This window comes from Brassica napus, chromosome C6 (assembly GCF_020379485.1).
Source record: "Brassica napus cultivar Da-Ae chromosome C6, Da-Ae, whole genome shotgun sequence".
In the NCBI taxonomy this organism is placed as follows: domain Eukaryota; kingdom Viridiplantae; phylum Streptophyta; class Magnoliopsida; order Brassicales; family Brassicaceae; genus Brassica; species Brassica napus.
In genome coordinates this window covers 2,446,426-2,468,297 of record NC_063449.1, presented here as the reverse complement: position 1 = coordinate 2,468,297, position 21,872 = coordinate 2,446,426, and the positions used below count along the sequence as shown (strand labels likewise).

General features: G+C 33.5%; 1 protein-coding gene across 3 annotated transcripts; it reads right to left on the bottom strand.

The window, feature by feature from the left end:
- Positions 1–3,595: 3,595 nt before the first annotated feature.
- On the bottom strand, positions 3,596–10,880 carry LOC106375621 (pre-mRNA-processing protein 40A). 3 transcript variants are annotated; one of them, XM_013815582.3, is made up of 27 exons: positions 10,703–10,880; positions 10,426–10,581; positions 10,196–10,348; positions 9,688–9,749; positions 9,443–9,512; positions 8,439–8,491; positions 8,298–8,355; positions 7,945–8,213; positions 7,790–7,859; positions 7,471–7,569; positions 7,289–7,357; positions 7,139–7,216; positions 6,881–6,967; positions 6,753–6,787; positions 6,560–6,665; positions 6,123–6,203; positions 5,945–6,037; positions 5,823–5,876; positions 5,623–5,739; positions 5,452–5,550; positions 5,301–5,348; positions 5,136–5,228; positions 4,689–4,796; positions 4,550–4,614; positions 4,352–4,454; positions 3,986–4,270; positions 3,596–3,897 (listed from the first exon to the last, which is right to left on the bottom strand). In XM_013815582.3, exons 1-27 carry the CDS (start codon positions 10,736–10,738, stop codon positions 3,757–3,759), a joined length of 2,688 nt encoding a protein of 895 aa, XP_013671036.2. In that variant the 5' UTR covers positions 10,739–10,880; the 3' UTR covers positions 3,596–3,756. The 3 variants fall into 3 exon arrangements, with proteins under 3 accessions (XP_013671036.2, XP_013671034.2, XP_048616498.1); XM_013815580.3 differs by having other exon boundaries at positions 10,426–10,584; positions 10,703–10,856; XM_048760541.1 differs by having other exon boundaries at positions 6,560–6,787.
- Between the last annotated feature and the right edge of the window lie 10,992 nt (positions 10,881–21,872).

The window sequence follows — 21,872 nt, the reverse complement described above, 5'->3', positions numbered from 1 at the left end:
AGATGATCCATGTTTGCGAAGAGATAAGATGTTGGGAAAATATCTGGATTTGATGGTATTTTCGAGAGAGCTCAAACCTGAAGTGCTGGAGGACATTCGAAAAACACATGGTTTATCGATTACTCATAGGCTCCACATCTTGCACAACATATGTCCCCTTGTATCCCTCTTGCATGCAGATTCTTCTTGACTGCTATAGATCCAGTCACCAATTGCCATAGAAAATGTTTTAACTTTGGTGGGCATCTTATTTTCCAACAGAATGCCTTTAGTACACCGACTGTAGGACCAAACAGTAGTGGTGGTCTTTCCTTGTCTGGGTAAACTCGTTCTGCCTGATATCCTGATTTAACCGTATATTCTCCATTTTTTTGTGAAATGCCATTCATCCCTGTCTATCATCTGAGTCCTGCTCAGCGGTATACTTTCTATAATTTTCACATCATGTGGGTCCACCAAATCCCTAATTGCCTGCAAGTTCCAAGTTCGCGAAGTGGAATTAATGAGAGAATCCACTGTAAGGTCTAGGTAGAAATTGTTGTTGGTTTTTATTGGCTGGTCTCGGGTGAGTGGTTGGGTGCCATGGATCATTCCATACAGATATAGATGATCTTGATCCACCCTTTTGATTAGTCCTTTGCTTACCAGACATCTAGCAGATACTATGCATGATATTATACAGCTCAACACTTAGTAATAAACCATTAGGCTTTCGCTTTCTAGGTTTGTCTATTGACCAGTGTCGATCGATTATTCTATAGGAATATCAATCGATACACTTGTTGAAACGTCGCCGATTATTTGATTGGAATATCGGTCGACGCTCTTGGTCAAGCGTTAATGCGCGGATTGAATATGCTCACTAAGCTTCCTATATGAGCTCTTGCCTACTCTAGCAATCTTAGCTCAGTTAGGATGGATTCAGGGTGAGATGCAAGCTATCACTTATGTCTACAACTCGTAGGGCAAGTTCTAGGTAGCTAATCTAGAAACAGACATTAATGACAATCCTAATGATCAATATCACAACTTAGCAATTTATAGTTGGGGCTAATCCATCATAACCTATTTAAACCCTAAATCTAACAAGAGAACTACTCAAACATGGTCAAACAATTCATAACAGCAATAAGGTATAAAAACTGCATAGATAAATAGATAGATATCAATGGAGTTCCAATTAAAAATCTCTTTGGATCTTCTCTCCAATCTACTAAAAATCCTAGAAAACTTTTGCTGTAAAATCAGTAAAATAAGAAAAGCACATTTTTCCTCTAACATGTTGGCAAAGCTTATATAATTAGGTTAAAACTCGTCAGGGGTAATCTTGTAAATAGGTGAAGACTTGGGCTTTAAGTCTGCTGAGACCAAACAAGCTTTCTGCGCGCTTCGCTCGATCGATGTCACGATGTGAACATCGATCGATTATTCCTCAATGTCGACTGATGGTCGTGCTCGATGGTCATCTCGGGTGCTTACTCCAAATATCTCCAAAATGCTCCAAAATCATCACTTTCCTCCAAATCACTCATGATGCTAAATAGACTCTATAATATAATAATTAGTAGTTAAAACACTTATAAACCATGGGTAAAAGTGGGTCAAATCAATGGTCTATCACTATGCCATCTCTATTTTAAGCTACCTACGGACCTATGTAACAAATTTATACTAACTCTATTGTTGAGTTTTGGTGGAGCAATGGATCCAATCATAACAAAATTTCTTATGTAGTGTGAAAAATACTCTGCAAAAGGAAAGATGAATGCGGACTGGATTGAACCAGTCCTTGTTGGCTAAACAAGCATGGCGTATTCCAGATAACCCCAACTCTTTAGTCGCCAGGATATTGAACAATAAGTACTAAAAGAATGGATCCTTTATGGATTGTTTCTTAGGCGCAAGACATTCATTCACTTGGAGAAGCATGCTCCATGGAAGAGATCTGTTGAACAAAACGATGGTTATAAGGTTTAGACAAATAACTGGAGCATAGACCCCATTCCTAGGCAACCGATGTACCACCCAGACGCTTACGTGGATTTTACATTGTGTCTTGACGCTTCTAGTTCCTAATATGGGTCTATGGAATCTGCCGAGAGCAAGTCAACCTTTGTATAGGAAGATGTATTCTTTTAAACCTGAAAACATAACGTCACAAAAAATATTCATGGGGTGTCCCTAGGGACATAGTTGACTTACATTTTCCGTCACACATCCGTTTAGAACTCCAGAGTTAAGTGTGCTTGAGCTGGAGTAGTAGAAGGATATGTGACTATCGGAAAGTGATTCGCGATACCGTGCGAGTGAGGCCAAAACACGAAAAAAGGTCGGGTGGTGATTGTATGGCTAGTAAACAATGATTTCGAACCTTGAAAAAATTAACGCACCGTCCGTCGGATGGGATGGAGCCCACCGACCGAGTGAGTGGGCGTGGATGGTCCATTAGCCGTAGGCGGCCGTTACAAATAGTTTCTCTTTCTGAAAGAAAGTTGTCGAGTAGTATTTAATTACTACAGACTTTCCTAAAAATTTGACACTTTGTGTGGAGTGTTGGCGGTCTCAAACAAGTTGTATCAAGAGGCATCCAAGTGAATCCGACATGCAAGTTGTGTGGAGTTGGCTGAGAAACTATGTCATACATTGTTTTTATGTCAATTGGCACCTACGATTTGGATGGCTGACAAACGACCACTACCATCCTTGGGACTTTCCACAAACTGTATTTTTCTTACATACAATTTCCCGAGGATCCTATGATACATCTGGAAGGCTAGAAACTCATTGATTCTTTAGAAGATCAAATTAGCCCATGCTGCAATTCTCAGAGGAGGATGCAACGATCTGGTTTAATATCAACTTCCCTCATCAGGCTAATCTCAATGTTGCAAATGAAGTGCTAGCACACGAAAGATGATGGCATGCACCACCAACTAGTTAGCTCATCGTGGATCAATTGGTTATGTGAATTGTGAAGCATCATGGATTTTACGTGATTGCAAAGAGAAGACCCTTATGCATATTTCTCTGGGAAGAGCCCAGAAGAGTTTAAACTGTGGGCCACCTTTTCAGTGGTTGACGTGTTCAATCATTGAGACTCCACAACATCATCTTCGGATTATCGTTCCTTCTTGCTCGAGAATGCTTATCTTTCAATCATTGTTCCTTCTTGCTCGAGAATGCTTGCAGCGTCTGGTTCGTTCTCCGATTTGTCGCATCTTTCAAATGACATTGTTACAAAGCTGTAAAAATTGCAAGTTTGGAGCCTAGACTACGTGGTACCAGTATTAATGTGAAGATTTGCATAGTGTAACCACTGATCATAGATACCACTCCTGCATTGCACGGAATGGACCCAGATGGCTCCATCATCCGATTGCAGAAGAGGCATAGGGACCCTCACGCTGCTGTTTTTTTGGCACCACATCACCTGAGGTCCTCAACTCATCATGTGTTCCGATATTCATGTCACTTGGCTTTTTTCTTGTTATCTCCATTGCCTACCTACTGGTATGGGTTTGAATGTTGTTTTCAACTTTGAGTCTTATTTGCCGTGATAGCTAAATATTAAACTCAGTGTTTAAAAAACAAAAAATAAAGTAAATAGATTATATCCGATTATTAAGGAAACGCAAACGAAAAATATCACTAGAGTAGTAGAGTGTGTAAAGATGAACCATTAGGAATAAAAGTCTCTAAAAGAAGTAGAAAAGGTTTCAGATGAAGAAAGAAATGTTATTAACCACTTCTCAGCGATTAAAGTCTGATTTCACCATCTTCCCCAACCTCTCCATCCTCTAACTCGTCATTACCACCACCTCGACGACTACTCTCACGCTGCTCTTTCTTCTGTCTTTTATGCCGATTTTCACTGTCTGATTCTGGCGTGTTTGCGTGCTGCCAGGAAAATCATCTCTCTTAAATTTTGAACATCTTGTCAAATTTGAAGCTTAGCTGAGTCAGAACTGAGGTTGAGAGGAAGTACCTTTCTTGATTTTTTGCGATCATGTTTACGGGATGATGACCACTTCTTCGACTCCTCTCTGTCATCCCTATCAGAACTGACATCATCATCAGAATTGTGATGGCGTCTCCTATGTTTTCTGTCTCGGTCTTTTCCTTTTCGTTTCTCCTCTTTCTGACCTTCACTCACATCTACATCACCCTCCGATTCCTCCCTTTTGCTACTCCTCTCTTTTTCGCGTTCTCTTTCCTTTTCCCTTCTCTCCTTCCGCTTCTCTTTCTCCTCCTTATCCTTCTCTTTCCTACTCTGCAACTTCCACAACAGTAAAAATCTTAGACACCTGTTTTCAACATAAAAACAAAAAAGATCATAAAGAGTTTCCATTACCTTTTCCTCATCACGCTTACGCTCCTTCTCCTTTGCTTTTTCCTGTAAACTCGTTATGTATTCCTCAAAAAGCCCTCTGCTAACATTACCATCTCCAATCGATCTGAAGAAATCCGAAATGGAGCCTTTTTATTCTCTTATTCAAGGTGTTTGTTAAGAGCTATGAAGATTCTTGTTCTAAAGCAAGAAACAATTTACCTGTACTCTTGACTTTCTTCAACTAGTTGTTTGACATCTTCCCAATTTGAAGCTGCGTTTATTTCCTAACAGAAATAAATTTATGTTTAAACGTCCTAGAGAATTCAGAGAAAAGTCAGTCACCATGGGTAAGATATACCTTGAAAGTGCGCAAAAGATTGGTAAACTCTTCAGCCAAACGCTGAAGCTTTCTGGCTTCTTTTTCTTCTTTTTCCTTCATCCTCTCAACCAACTCATTATATATAAGCTGATATACAATGGAAATAGACACATTAAAGCCTATTCAACTGAGCTTTCAAAGAATACCTTCACAAATCTTTGTTGTACTCGAGAAAATATTTTCAACGATTATTCATTCACAAATGTTTACATAAATCTCATCAGCGATTAGTTGCGAAATAACGCAACCAAGTTGTGATAGGTTTAAAGCATGCCATGAACAACAATTTAAACTCTCTGACTACAGAGAGAAGCACAAGTTTGAACCAGTAGCTCATATAATTTTCGAATTCACACAATTTAGAAAAGCGTTCATGTCGAAATGTTATCAGCTGAAAAATGTTACTTCTCACAACTGAGCCAGTACCTTTAAATTTATGTCTGATATTGGTTGAGAACTGAGATCTTCTGAAAGAGCAGATTTAAAATCTTCAAACACCCATGAGGAGACCATGGAAACCTATTAGAGAAATGGATTAGAGAAAAGTTTGGCATAGGAATAGGCAGAAATGCTAGCTAATTTTTTACTTACCTTCCTCGACTTCATCGCATCCTTTACGCGACTCTTGTCCTCGTGATACTGTTCATTAAAACAAAACCGGTTTAATTTCTCAACTATTAGATTCACGCAAAGCTATAATAGTACAGCCATTGACAAGTATACTATATCTACTCCAAATTACCTGCTTCTCTAATTCTTCCGTGATTTCTTCGAACAAGTCTTTAGGAGTTGAGCCAGACAAATTAGATGCAACAGCTTGGTATTGAGGCAAGTCTCTTACCTGTTCAAAAAAATAACTGAGCAAAAGAATCCAACATAATTTTTTCAACAAAGATGAAAATAGGTCGGGCACCTCAATGCAATATTCCAACCAGTACGTCTTGGCTGTAAGGATGCCAGCAGCGACATGTTCTTCCAGTAGTGTACGAAATGCATCACGGTTTTTTCTTTCAGCCCGCCTAACATGTTCCTAGCTCGACATGAAAATGAAAGAATTAGCTTTGGACTCCAGAAGAACAAATATGAGATTACAATTCTTAACATCGACCTTACCTTCTCTACCCTCTTCAGCTCCTCTTCCTCCTTCTCCAGGTCATTAATGTAATCCTGGGATAACAAACATTAGAAAAATATTCTAGTGGTGACAGCCTGAGTTTCTCGATGAAGTTACGTACCTCAAAACCAATCAAACGATCTATTTTTTCAAGACATGAGCATCTTTCATCATCCTCCAGTCTATCCTGAATTTTTCGCCATTGTGTACTTGCCTTCAAAACGTATTATATAAGACATTATGGAAAGGTCTATAACGCAAAATATATGTAGGAATTAGTTACACAAACAGTTGTATACTTTGATATAGTCACAGGTTTCAAGAAACTTCCGATACTCTGCCATCTTCTGCCTATGTTCTGCCACTGCCTTCTCTCTTTCCTGCAGATTAAAGGATCCATGATGTCTATCCAAAAAATGAATTTGCCCATTCTACAAAACAAAACAAATATATATATATATATATATATATATATATATTCTCTATAGAAGCTTCAAAAGCCATCATGCTGGCGCACCAGATCTTTGCTCAGCCCCAATCTAAGTGACCACCAAAAGCATTAGCTTGCTATAATTATGTCACGTCTCTTATGATTATCCAAGGTAGAAAAGGACATTTCAAATGGTAACAACCAGCAATAATTATCCCTCGTGTAGCTCGTTTCCATGGCATGGTTTGTTTATAAGAGCAAAGTATCTTATTAAACATCCAAACTGAAAAAAAGCAAGATAATTACCTTCCTCTCAAGTTCCACAATATAATTGTCAAAAAGATCTTCACGATCCCTTGGGCGATCAACAGCTTTAAAACGCTCATCATTTTCAAACAAACTCAAAGCTTTGCTGGTGAGGAAAAAGTTTATATTAGCACATACGTCACATACAATAAAGACAAGAACCAAAGATTCTTTCATTAGCTGAAAGCCAAACCTCCATTTCATGGATGATGATAATTCTTCACACTCCTGAGGTCAAGATATACCATTATAACACTTATATCAGCTCATGAACCACACTAAACAATGAAACACCGAACTTCTGAGTCCTTTGGTACATACCTCTAGCATCTTTACAAATTCTTCCCGCGCTTTCTTCTGTCTCCATCGCCTTTCCTCAGCTTCCACTTTTTTCCTTTGACCGAGATACTGGCACATTAGAATTGACAATCAGATGTAAGCATAAAGCTACTGAAAGTGGAGATCTACCAGTGAGAACTGAGAAGTTGATTGCATCACAAATAAAGACAGCAATACTTTACAGACAGGGATATTTAAATGCATTTGCACATCATTCCTAAGAACTAACAAAATATATACCTCGTTAAAAGCTTGTTTCCGCTCACCGAGTGTCCTCAAAGCACCATATCTTTTATCATGAACAATCACTTTCGTTGTCTACAAGGAGATGATATGTCGGTAATGGTCAGGAAGAGAAAGAATACATGCCATATCTATTATCCACAGTACCTGTTCCCATGTCCAGTCGGACTGAACATTTACAGATTCCAAAAGAGACTTGAAAGCAGCTTTGGCCTCCTAGAGAAAAATAAACAACAGTGCAAAAACACACGGATGGGTAACCGATTAGAATTTTACAAGAAACATAAAGATACAGATAACAGGAGGAGAAAATTAGGTTAAGAAAATACCTGCTTAGTAGCATACATCATGGGTTCCTCAACGTTTGCTTTGTCACCTGCAGGTGTCATATTGGATTTTCCATTCACCGAAATTTCCTTATAATCAACCTAACGAAAACATTCAATGTAATTAGAAAGCATATTCGTGAAACCGCCAAATCACCGCACGTACAGTAAACACTAAATATAATTTTTTCAAAACTTGTACAAGGTATCTATTGACCTCGATATACATGAAACTGAATTAGATAGCAGGGAAGCAGAACAAATAGGACTACACTATTAGATTCTAGACAAGTCATTATAAAAAGGCATAGCAAAGTCATGCCTCATTATTTGGTGCTGGCGCTCCATCATTTGATTCATATGCCCCCTGAGACGGTAAATTATCCAATTTCCTAGTAAGAAGAGCATACAAGCTAAATTCAGAGACGTGATAAGAGTGTATAATCATCAAACAAAACTTCCCAAATAAAATGGTACATTGCAGTAGCCTCCGTATCACTGGTTGCAGCAGACACTGGAGTAACAGAAGCAACAGGGGGAGGACGGATGACAGGTACAGCCAAACCCGCTGGAATAGGACTTGTAGAATGCGCAGGAATTGTTGAAGATGTACTGGGAACAACAGCGGTAACAGGAGTGCTTACAGCTAGATCAGATGAGGATGCAGCAATGTGGGATAGAGAGGTCGATTCATCTTCGGAATGGGACCTCTTTGCACTAGCTAATTCGGCTTGTTCCCGAGCTAACTGCACAAAACAACAATGCAGGTTTAATGTAGGGCGGCGCACCGCATTGGGAAATCTGCATATGGGATAAGTAAATTGGCAAACCTTTAAATCTTCCGGAATTGTCCACTTAGACTCCTTTGTAACCTTGTTATAATAATATCTGCATGAATTTAAACAATAAATCAGTTGCAACAAAAGAGCATAACCAAGAAATAAAAACCAATGAAATTTAAAGACGCCTACTTCCTTCCTTCAGCTGTTGTAAATTCCTTCCACACAGTGGACGCATCTGCCCTCTGTAAAATGAGATTAAAAGTTGCGACTTGCGAGAAACTATAAAATCATGCAAATGTAGGATAGATTTTGATGTATAAATCAATATTGTTTCCACAGACACCCAAAACGTCATTAAGGTAATCGGATCTAGCAGACGAGAAATTAAGATCTATGTGCTCCTATGTACGCATAGTAGCAATATGAACATGTCAACCACACGCCAAACTCAGGCTCCAAGACAGGAGTTTATCAGGTCTATCAATAAACTTGGTTTAATATACCCCAAACTAATCCATTCACGATAGCATTCAGATCTCATATTTCTTGCGTATGGTGCAATAAAATTGTCTTGTAAATCAAAAACTAGCAGAGAGAGAACAATACTCACAACACAAACAACAGGAAACCTCTGAAGAGATCAGGGCAAGGTACTTTTGAAGTTCTATTATACTAATAAAGAAAACGAGGGCAGAGAGTAAAAACTATTTAATTTTAAAAATAAATAAAATACGAAAAAGAAATAAATTAATCCAACGAGAATAATAAATCTGCAGTCTGACCCAACCTGTCTACAAAATTTTCGCCAACATATTTACACAAGAGAAGCATTGCTACCATTGGAGCCTAACTAAAAGTGAAAACTTATCAAATCTCACACTGAAAAGAAAGACAAATTAACATGGGTGCAAAAAATGGTCTGGCATCACCTAAGAGATCAATTAACTGAAAATACCAAAAGTATATTTGCATGTTTTAAAAAAAGTGAAAATGCCTGGCTTCAAATAAGCACTTAGCAGTCGTTATATCTCTCAGTCACCATGGAGTTTCCAAACCAGTGGAAGAGAATATAATAAAACAACATTTTCCAGACAACGCATGCAACAGTTTACATAACTAGTGAAGTGGAGCACTAACAAGCTTCCATGATAGGCAGGATGAAAATCATCTTAGAAGAATGACTAAAGTCTTACCTCCAGTGGTGTCATCAGTTCAAGAGGTTTTTCCCAACTTGATTGTTTAGTCTGCTTGTTATAATAATACCTAGAAAAGATAAGTATCCATCAGATAACTGGAAAAAGTTTTAGGTATCATAGAGATCCAAAACCATGTAAGAACATCGGCATGAAAAGTAATCAATTTGTAACGGGGACTGCATGAATATAGACAAAAAGGAAGATAATCGGCCTAAATCTTAATCATTAGTTCAGTAATATACTTTCTACCATCAGCAGATGTATGCTCCATCCAGTCAGATGCAGATTGTGGAGTCAGATTTCCCTGTTAATTGAACAAGCACATAAAGAAAAAAACACAACACACAACTGGTAAGTTAGGTAGAGACTAGAGAAGTTTGATAAGAGTTCATCAATAATTGCCAAATCAGCTAACTAGTGACTGAGTAAACATTTGATGATTTGAAAAGCTAGAGAGAAATTTTGGGATCTCTAGAACAAAACCGTAGGTCATTGAGAATTCCAGGTTCAGTGTCTGTTATTCATCCTTAAGAAACAGTTCATGTTTTCAACCTTATCATCAGAGCTTGAGCTAAGTAAAGGTTCAGAGAAAATAAACTAACATTTGGTATTAAGTTGGGGAACACCTAGAGATATAGTATCTCAAGAAAGTAGGGAGGAAAATGCCATAAATGATAAAGAGGGTAGCCTCAATACAACTCTAACATAATCTGATTGATTCCACAGGGTAAATAGGGGATCAAAACTTACTGGGTCTGTGGGAGTGGGAGTGGCTGGTGTCTGCTGAAGAGGGGAAACAAGTGTTGTAGTTTGAGTTACAGGAGGAGCAGGCCAAGAGTTGGCTGCTGGTGGGACACTACCAGATGCATGCATATGCGGAGCATAAGATGATGATGGTGTAAACTACAAGATCAAGAATCAATCATACACGTGTAAAAAAAGGGTCATCCAAAAAATACAGGGAAAGCAAGAAGCCTCACTGAATATGAAGAAGGAAACGGAGGCCCAGATGTACCAAAGCCTACAACTGGAGGTGTTGATGATGATGCAATATGTCCGTAGGGGTGATGAAACGGCTGTTGTGAAGCTGCACGAACAAAATGCTGACCCTGTTGCCCAGGAACCATCCCCCGAAACTGCTGAAAGATAGAAATTCAGATCTTCGTAGCTTTATTTAAATAAAGCTTATCTCAAATTGCTCAGAATCAAATATCAAACGGAGTAAAAAGAGAGCAAGTTTGGGCACACTTTGCGTACCTGGGCACCAGAGGACTGAGGAGGATTGTTCGACATGTTCCAACAAAATTAGCTGCTGCCTCTCTCCGATTCGAAGCGAAAGCACATACCAGGAACCCGAGAGTTACCAAGTCTCGCCAATTTCCTAACCCTAATCAAATAATTTCGATGACCACGCGATACATTGTGTGCTTTTACTGAATTTAAAACAGCAAGGAGTTTTACATGTACGCCTACACAACGGCATGTAGTTCAAGCCTTATCAGTTTTAAGTGACCCCTGTTTTGCTAGTTTTTAATTTTTGGTTTCTCGTTTTTTATTTTCCACTAGATTCTAGTTTTTTGAAGAGCATGAATGATTGTTTTGGTTTTTGGTTTTAAATTTGGTAAGATATTTAATAATTTTTTTTTTCTCTAGTATTAGTTCTTAGAAAAACATGAGAACTATCTTTTAGTTTATAACTATATTTTATTTATTATTTTTCTTGTAACTAAAATTGATTAAAATTAATAAAATATTACTTATTATAGAAATAATAGACCACATAAAACATTACCCCGTAAAATACATTTATTTATTTTCTAATTTTTTTAAAAAATTAATTATATATTTTTTTAAAATCTTTCCGAATTCAAATATTATAAACAGATATTAATATTTATATTTTTAAAGTACTATTTGATTCTAGACATATCAAATAGTACACAATTATTAGTTAGTTTATTATTTGAAAGACTAAGAAAAATTTAAATATATTTTTATATTTTTTTTAAATTATATTAAATTTATTTAATTCAAATATCATAAAATAATACATTAATATACCAATGTTTAGAATACAAAATTAAATTCTAGTTTAATAAATATATATTATTTATTATTTAAAATTAATTATTTTACTTTAAGATTTAAAATATGATTAAATTATTATGGAATTTATTTAAATAAACAAAACTATAATAGTTTGATATGTAGAGAAGATTATTTTCGTGAATTTGTGTTTGTTTTATAAAAATTGATGCTGTTTTATATATTAATATAATTAATAACTCGTTAAAAGAAAAAGAAAAGTAGCCGTGGGATGCATTAGAAACCCAGGTTTCCCTAAAAAATAGGAAATCTGTTTTACCAAAATCTTGATTGGAGAAAAAAATAGATTCTAGAGAAACAAAAACCAAAATCTAATCTAGAATCAACAAACAATCAACCTCTGACACTGCCTTTTCTTTAGTGTTCAATTTGGTAAAACCGAGATAACAAAAACTAAACCATAATATGAAATATGGTATGAATTTGGTTACAAAAAAAAAACAAACTGTATGAATATCTATAACAATAAAGTTGTTTTTTTTTCTCCATACGGAGAAAAATGTCATGTGGCACACCATTAAAGATGCTCTCAGAATTCTTTTTAATGGGTCGTTTTTGGACTTTTGAAATATTTTGTGTTCTTTTTTTGGTAAATCGTGTTTCATTTGTAGATTTTGTGGGCTTATCTGATGTGTGTTATGGCCCATGACATATTTTGGTTACTTATCATTTCAACAATTCTATTTGTTTATACATGCCCATTAGGTTACAAACTTCTCACATCAAATGTGTTTTTTGGGATTTGCGTGAAACCACCTTCTATGAGAAACGATTAACAACCCTTCATGCTCCACTTGCGATTCAGTAACGGATGATAATAATGACAATCAATCAAATTAACCCACTATTTTATCTTTAATTCATCTCATCTGCCTTCTTCATCAGCATCATTCAATGTATATACAGATCTAGAGAAACCTCCTTATATATTTTTGTTTCACACTTTTCATAGCTAACAGGCGCATAGGAATGTAGAATACACAGCTTTTTCTCACTATCAAAAGCAGATTGGAGCAGGCATACTGTGATGAGAAGGCTCTTGCATTTTTGGGAGGTAAGGAATGTGAAGAAAGGTGAGGAGCTTATTATGGGTGTCAATATGGTATTAGTTGATGATAATGTATTTGATATTTCAATTGAAGCTTGAAGTTTTATTGTGATCACATCTAGAGGTAGTTTATCTTCGTCACATCTGATTGTTTTTTATTTATTCAGGCTATCCTAATTCATAGTTATTAGCGTACATAGTCTGAACACCTTCTGAGTAGGCGAGAACTCCTCAGAGAAGGAGAGCTTTATGAGCTTAGTGGCTTCGAAGTTACTAGGAGCAATCAAAACTTCACATTGTTGGAGGCACCAGTTTGTATTAGGTTCATCGAGCAAACAAGTTTTATTTAGATAGCAGCAATGGATTCCAATGCAAATGTTCCGGTTCCGTAATTATGACAGTTGATGCTACTGGCTAACACTAACACATAATAGGTGAGTCTCTTCAATTTTTGAGAACTAAAGTGTCATTTGATACTTTAGACGCCTCCATTTGAATGTTCTTCCCCTCTTGTTTTGATGCTTATGTCGTTGATAAGGTTAGGGGCATAAAGACAAATTTTAACACCTAAACACAAGCAACACAACGTGTAATGGTTCGTAGGTATTAATAATCTGACTCCATTCGATATGGTAGTGTTAGTTCTGAAAATTTACAACTCTGTTAATCTTCCCTACCCTGCAGGGAAACAACCGTATGTTTGTGTCTTTTGATCTTCTCTAAAGATTTACAGGTAAATTTTCTCATCTGGGTCATTTGATTTAAATGAATTGATGAAAGAATGAATCTTTAAAATTCTATAGTCTGGGAATATACAAAGATTATGTTATTGAACTCTCTTTGTGTATATTTATTTACAAATTCAGTTTTTTTTGTCTGATGTACACATTCATTGGATCGAGAATTACGAGTTTATTTTTTGGGTACTCATATTCCATGGGAAGATGTATTTTCGGCAGATCTCTCTATTGCAAAGAGCCTCCCGTCAATAGAACATTTATGATATTCTCGCAGGCGATCATTGAATCTTGTCACAACCTCCCTCTTGAGTAAGATCTCTATCTATCAGTTTTTTATAATCATATATATTTTTAATACATTTATCATTTGCTCATGATCCAATTTTATTGTTTGGCGTGATAAACTATGCATATTTGAGTTGTTCAATAGATTGTCGCTAATAGATTCGTCATTGAGTCTGAAACAGGTGCAGATTTGGACCTCACTAGAACCCTGCATCATAAAAAAGACGACCGCAAGCATGAAGTCCAACATCTAATCGTGCAACAACCATCAGATTCAACCATTGAAGAATCAGTTTCATCTACTACAAGAAACAGTCCTTAGGTGACTCGATCTCTTACCTTCTCTCATTGCTGCCATCATGTTTGCTTCTCTTGAAATGACTCATTCACCTAGACTAAAAGAATTCTCAACATCGGTGCCTTCATTGACTTAAAATATCTATGTCTTTGCCTGATGATCCGGTGCATAAGTGATGCTATGATCGCACCCGTTAGTACATGACTCGCGATTCCATATATCCTTTCGTTCCTACAATTCGAGTGGATGGCGTGGGACCCACAAGAATTGTTGGCATTTTTTTCTTGCATGAAAGTGCGTCGAGATTAATGTAGAACACAACAACAACAAACACGCGAAAACAACGCATCGCTACTCTTTTACGCTCCGTAAATTTCAGCAGCCCGTTTGAGGGTCAAACGACTGAATTTGGGGCCGAAAAATTGAGACGTCCCATAACCGCCCTTGACGGTTTCTAGGGCTTTCCGGAATGGTGTTGGGGGCGGCTTAGATCCTCACGGTTCAAAAGTTATGGGTTTTCTAAGGCTAGAATCGTTTTAGATTGAAAAAGAAAATTAAACAGGGGTGCAACACGAGGACTTCTCGGGAGGTGTTGCAGGCTGGGAAGCTGGGTCGATGAGATGGATGGATGATGGGTCGATCTTATCGGTAAGGATGAGACCGGATGGGAAGATGGTGAAGATGGCCGACTTGCTAGCCCTTTCTATCCAAACTAACCTGTAAACAAAGAGAAACAATGAGTTTACGAATAATTAAAAGAAGAACAGGAGCTAAACAGATAAAGGGATGGAATGGTTTATGGATAGATGATTGATGAATGATTGACTCTCTCAATCCGTGGGTTTGATTGACTCTCTCAATCTGGAATAACAATGGCTGTTGAATCACACAAACAACCTATGCTAGACGAATCAATAGAACACAAGAATCACTCAAGTATCCTAAAGACAGATTTCTATTCAAAGACTCTCTTTGATAAAAATAAACAAACTGAATATTATTTCTTAAGGATTGAAAGGTGGTTTTTACAATGCACGACCATGAGCTTATATAATGCTCAGAAACAATAAAACTATGCTAGAAATTAGAAAGAGAATCAAGAATGAAAGGAAGTAGCCGTTAGGCCTTAAATGGCTTGCTTGGCCAAAAATAAGGAAGGTGATAATTCTCTTGAGTCTTGAGAGTTTTGTGGGAAAACTCTGATGTCTTGGAACGTCTAGATTCATTCTGAATGTGTTCAGAAGGCAGTAGTCGAAGCAATAGAGCCGTTGGTCTTCAGAGCTTCTTTTTGGGAAAACATACCGATATGGTAAGTTGCCGTAAATGAAGATCCTGCTGGTCCTATGCTTGCTGGTGTAGGGAAATATAAGGGGAGGCTCTTCTGGACGGTTGGATGTGTATTCTGGAAGGCTTGGATCATGTAGAATATGTCCTGGTTGGTTGAACTCGGTTTGGAAACAATTGGACCAGTTGATTGTCCAATCTTTCCATAAGTTGCTCGGTTTGACCGGTTCTGGTAAAATGATTGTATCTTGAGATTTCCGTGGTCTTTTCTCCTCTTCTTGGGCTTGTTGGCTTGATAAGAGATCTACCTTGAAGTACACGTTTTGGTTTGGGTCGGAACGCTTCTTCTTTGGGCTAGAAACAACTTCTAAACTCGGATACTCGCAGATGGACGGGTTGGAGAACCTCCGGTTTGTAAAATTCATATCTTCCTGGTCCGAGTAGCTTTGAAGATGATTCAAATTGTTCCTGACTCCTTGTTGAGTGTAGAATGCATGAAAATTGGTTTCATGGCCAAATTCCTCCTTGTTGGTAAGACACACCGTTTTTACTGAACGCATATCCTGGCTGGTCCTTTGGTTAGCTGATTGGTGCAACTGCTTGGCCTCTGGTTCAGGTACTGATTTGATGACCGCATCAGGAGGTCACCCATCTTATTACTACTCTCGCCCAAGCACGCTTCACTGCGGAGTTCTGATGGGAGCCGGTGCATTAGTGCTGGTATGATCCCACCCGTTAGTACATGATTCGCGATTCCATATATCCTTTCGCTCCTACAATTCGAGTGGATGGTGTGGGACCCACAAGAATTGTTGGCATTTTTTTCTTGCGTTAAAGTGCGTCGAGATTAATGTAGAAAACAAGAACAACAAACACGCGAAAACAGCGCATCACGACTCTTTTACACTCCGTAAATTTCAGCAGCCCGTTTGAGGGTCAAAACAGTTGAATTTGGGCCCGAAAAATCGCGACGTCCCATAACCGCCATTTCAAGTGATGGAAATCTAGAATGATTGCTTAACTCTGTGTAGACATCTTATCTATTAAAATAGAAGTCATGACTTTTTTCATGTGTGATTTTTTAATTTGGACCATCACTTAGAAATTTTATTAAATATATTTTATTAAGACTAATAATACATAGAATCTTTAAAATACTTTAATCATAATATCTTTTGATATCTTTTCATTTTAAATATAAATATATTTATTTTAAAACTCTAACAAATTTGTTTTAAAAGATTTATACAAGATCTTCATTTTCAAAATTATATTTAAATATTGTCACTAATTTCGAAATTAGTTTGAAATATTATTATATATATTAATATATTCAGTTATTGTTTATAAAATGAAAAATAAAAAAAAACTATAATATTTTATCTATTATATAATCATAACCAATCATAGTAAAAGAAAATTATTATATTGAGTTAAATAAAATAAAATTGTATTAAATTTATAAATTTATATATTTTATTTTCGTAAGTATAAAATATTTATGTTCAAAAATAAAATCTAATATGTTGGTAAAATGGATTAAAATTAACAAACTATATAATACATGTATGAAAATTAACATGTATTTCTTTAAAACTAATAATATAAAATCTTTGTAACTACTTTAATCATAATATATTTTCATTTTAAATATAATACATATTTATATATTATATTTTAAAAATTCTAATAAATCTGTGTAAAAAATATATTAGCAATAACTTAATGTATTTTAAGTTATCGTTTATAAAATAAAAAAAATACAATTATTTTACGGAAATAAATATGATAAAAGTATATTCAATTGATAAATTTTTTTATTTTTATTTTCATAAAAATAAAATATTTATTTGAAAATATAATATGATGATAGAACGGTTTAAAGTTAACAAACTGTATAATACATGTCTAAAAATTAACATATCTTAGACTTTTGTATATACAATAATATATTATCTAAAATGAATAAGCATAAAAAATATTAGTAAAAAGAAATCCAACTTTGAAAGACGAGTCAGAATTTAGCATAAATTAAATACAAAAAAATTCAAATATATTTTGTCATAAATATATTAATTTGTTTAATAACTAAATGCAAATACAATAAGATAAATATATAATAAGAAGTGACAAATACATACGGTTTTAAACAATTGATTAATTATAATTATAAAATTATTGTATTGAAATAGTTATATAACCATTTAAGTATATGAATAACGTTTAAAATATATATCACTTATGTTCTAAAACAATAATTTATGTATAGAAAAGTGAAAACAAATATCCGCGCCGCGCGGTTGCGCGGATCAAAATTAGTTTAAGATTAAAATTAGGAGTAACAGTGTCAAACGTGTTATAAAATTGGATTTCATGGTCTAAAAGTATTTTAATCTAAGATTTAATTAAGAATATGTTTATATATCTATCTATTATATTAAAAGAGAAGTCATGACTTCTCATTCATGTGTGATTTTTTTTTTAAATGGACTATCTACTAGAGCTGGTCACATTACATTTTTCAGTCATTAATAATCTTGATATTAAATAAGAGACATTAATATAATCTGCTTTATTCCCTTAACGATCGAAACCAACTTATCTCACGGTTATGTTTTAAGAAAACTACTATTCCTTTTGGTTTAACGCTAATTTGAATGATTTACATATATTATGTTTATCATACCCATATCAATGATAAAATAAAATCATTCTACGAAAACATATGAAAAAATCAAGATTACATTTGTTTTTCAGTATGAATACTTTTGTTTTATCAGTCAAAGACATATAACTCTATAACTCGTATGCCAGTTTCTTATTTGTAATGAATATGAAATTTTATTGTGTTTTCGTGGTGTTGTTTTTCAGTATATATACTTTTGTTTTTTCAGTCAAAGACATATAACTCTATAACTCGTATTTGGACCGGGTTTATGATTGTAAGCTCTGACCTTCTCAAATGGTTTCCTGTATTTTTTGAAACAGAATCGACTATTAGCGAAGGAGGCATGAGGTTATGCGGTTGCGCGGGTCGAGATCTAATCTATTCTATCAAAATAGAAGTCACAACTTTATTTCATGTGTGATATTTTAAGTTGGACCATTATTTAGAAAGTTTATCAAATATACATAACTTCATTATAATATCTTATAATATCTTTATTTTATTTAAAATAAAATAAATACTTATTTAAGAAAATCAAACAAAATCTTTTTAAAATCCTTTTAGAATCATTTTTAAAAATTTATCTCCGAAAATTAATTAATTTAAATTTTAGTTTTCGTAAAATATAATCAGCAATTTAAATTTAATTTATTTTTGATTTATAAACGAAAATTAAAAATTATATAAAATATTTTAATGATAATATCAACTTAAAATTATACTTTTCAAAAATACATTTTATAAAGATTTTAAAAAGATTTTGTTGGAAAGAAATATCAATTTCTATTTAAATTTTAAAATAAAATTATCTTATTTATTAAGCACATAAATCGTGACTTATTACATGTGTGATTTTTTAATTTAAATTAGATCTCTTAGCGGTCAAAAGTTTAAATGCTTCAATCATGTAACATTACAATTTAGTCAATAAATTTTAACACAAATCCAATATTCTTATTAATGGTTAAATTTTGATTTACACCCCCTTCATAAATGAAACATTTAACCTTTTTACATATCGTATATATAAAGTTTTGCACAACTATTATTAGCGTTTATATATTCGGTTGAGTTAAGAAACCATTTCAATTTTAATATTTAAAACTAGACCAAGTTGGTTTATTAATCACTATATATAAAGTTTTACATCTCCTACTCCAACCATAAATGGACGAACAATATATATCTAAAATGAATATATACATGAACGAATACGTTAAACATGAAGACACTTTTATCATCTATATGCGTACTAATGACCTATATATGTTACAAAGATAAATATTTCAACACTATTATATACGAAGAGAACACACATTTATCAAACTGGTTTAATGTTATAGTATATAACATAATTCAAAAAAAAAAAAATTACTTCATATTTGATACTATTTATCAAATTTATCCTTAAATAATTACCATTTTCATAAATATCAAAAATTCATTATTAAAATACATAACTAACCCTCCCAAAACATTTATAAATATATAAGAATTATTTACATAATTATTTACAAAAATTTATAAACTCAGCTCCACCACCTAAATATTAAATCCTAAACAATAATCGTAAACCATAAACTCAAATGTTAGGATATCTTTACTTGAGTTTTTTTTTAAATCATATCCAAGTTGGTGTATTTCAAGCAATTTTTAAAATAGGATATTTACTACAATATTATTTTTCAAGTACAAAACATTATAGTTTCTTTAAAAAAAAATAAGTTTGTTGTTTTTAATAGTATCCCAAAACATTATAGTTTAATTTAATTTCCATATAAATTCCAAATTTCAGAAATGAAACATAAAATTACATAAAATAGTGTTGTTACATAATAATGTTTACGAAATATATTTTTTTAAATACAAAAATTATGTAAAATAGTATTGTTACGTAATAATGTTATACTATAAATTAGAATATTTTAGTGTAGAAAAAAATAAAACCCGCACATCGATCTAGTGATGTTTTATAATAGTTTCAAAAGAGATTGGTCCAAGATCTCTTTTATATATTGTTAGAAGCATTAAAATTTCATATTTTAAACTTAATACTAGATTCTGACCCGCCCTTAAAAAAGGCGGGTATATTTTTTGTTTTACATATTAATATAATTTTTAGTAATTATATTAAAAATCAAAGTCTCATACTCTATTAGATCTGACCCACATACTCGAGTGATTCTTAAAGTGTTATATCAGAAAACAAATATAAAACCCAACCCGCACTGAAAACCGAACAAATATTTTTGAAAATTATTTGAATTTTTTTTTTAAAATATATTCTGTTAAATATATATATATATAGGTTAATATGGTCTTCGGTAAATTACATAAAATTGAATAAATTTGTGATTCCGTAGAATTTGATGAAATTGTTATGATGTCATTCAAAAGAGAGAAAATGGTAATATATAAAAATAAAATTAATTGATATGAAATATTAATAACCTATTATAAGATTATATTTTTTATTTTAGATTTAAAACTTATATTTTTGATAATTTTAAGATATTATTGAACACTTGAAATAGTAATATATAGAGAAATTTATCAAGTACAAAATAGTATACTTTGGCAATAAACGTTTTTTTTTATGTAGAAGTATTTCATTTGAAAAATATCGTATATTTCAAAAGTGTTATAAAGATAACAATTATGGTTTTGTTGTCCAGTTTTTCAGGCCTCAACATTACACCAAATTGAGTGAGCATCTGAACACACACACATATATTAAATATATATATACATATATATATTTCAATCTTATGGTCATTTTCTTCCCCCCGCTCAAATATATTATGTAACCGTGAATTCTAAATCTTGTTTTAGAATACGGTAGACGTGACTTTAAAAATTTGGATAATCTATATAGGCTAATTGGAAAGTGATTTTGAGACAATTAACTATTTTTTAATTAGTTACAGAACCTGGAAATGATTTCAGATTCAACCGAGTGATACTTTAGTATGTTCATCAAATATACAAAACCTGGAATGTAACAGTGGATTTTAATTAGTTAGTATTGATAAGAGTGATGGTCCCGAGAATATAGGAATTAAAGGGAAAGTTAGTTTAATAACCATTTTTGTAATATGTAGATTACGTAGTTTTAATATTTAAACATGTAATATTGATTTTAAATGCAGTTATATTTTAAGTTGGATTCGACTATTATCAATAGGGCATGTTGCTAATTTACTAGTATTGACTAGATATTGCCTAATATAATTTTGTGCCTAATATAATTTATGTCTGTGTTTGTATAATTATATTTTTGTATGATATGAATTTAATAGAATAGATATAATTTTCTCTATATTAAATAAATAATTTATCAAGTTTCATAATTGTGTACTTGTGTCATATACATTTGGGAATTTATTTTTAATCTTTATTCACCAAATTTTTTTAATCTTTATTCACCAAATTTGCAATTTGTAATATTTTTTTGTACTTTCATATATGATAACATTTTTAATTTCCCACATTTTATTTCTAAACTTAAGTAGGTGTTTTAACAGAATAGCTATAACAGATGACCCTAAAAATTGTTTGATAATAATATAGATTAGAAATATCTAATTAAGGTCAATTAGGCAAAATAATTTTAAAACAATAGGAATTTTAAAAACCCATACAAATACACAATGCAAAAAAATGTATCAAATTTGAGGCCCAAGGCCCATATAAATAAATAAATCTCGACCACAAACTTATTATAGAGAAAAAAAATCTCTTTAGAAAGATCAGCTCTTTTGATCAAAAAAAAAAAAGATCAGCTTGAAAATAGAGTTTCTCTCTCCCTCTTTCTATTACAACCGACCGGATCTTGTCTCAGCTCAAACTTAATCGATCTGTAAAAAAAATTGCTCAGGTCAGCCCAGGTACATGTAATATCACTCGTTTTATTGTTAGATTAAATATATTTTGTTGCATGTAATCTTATTTTGAGGTGGAATCTGAGAATTTTATTTTGAATAAAATTTCAGATGTGA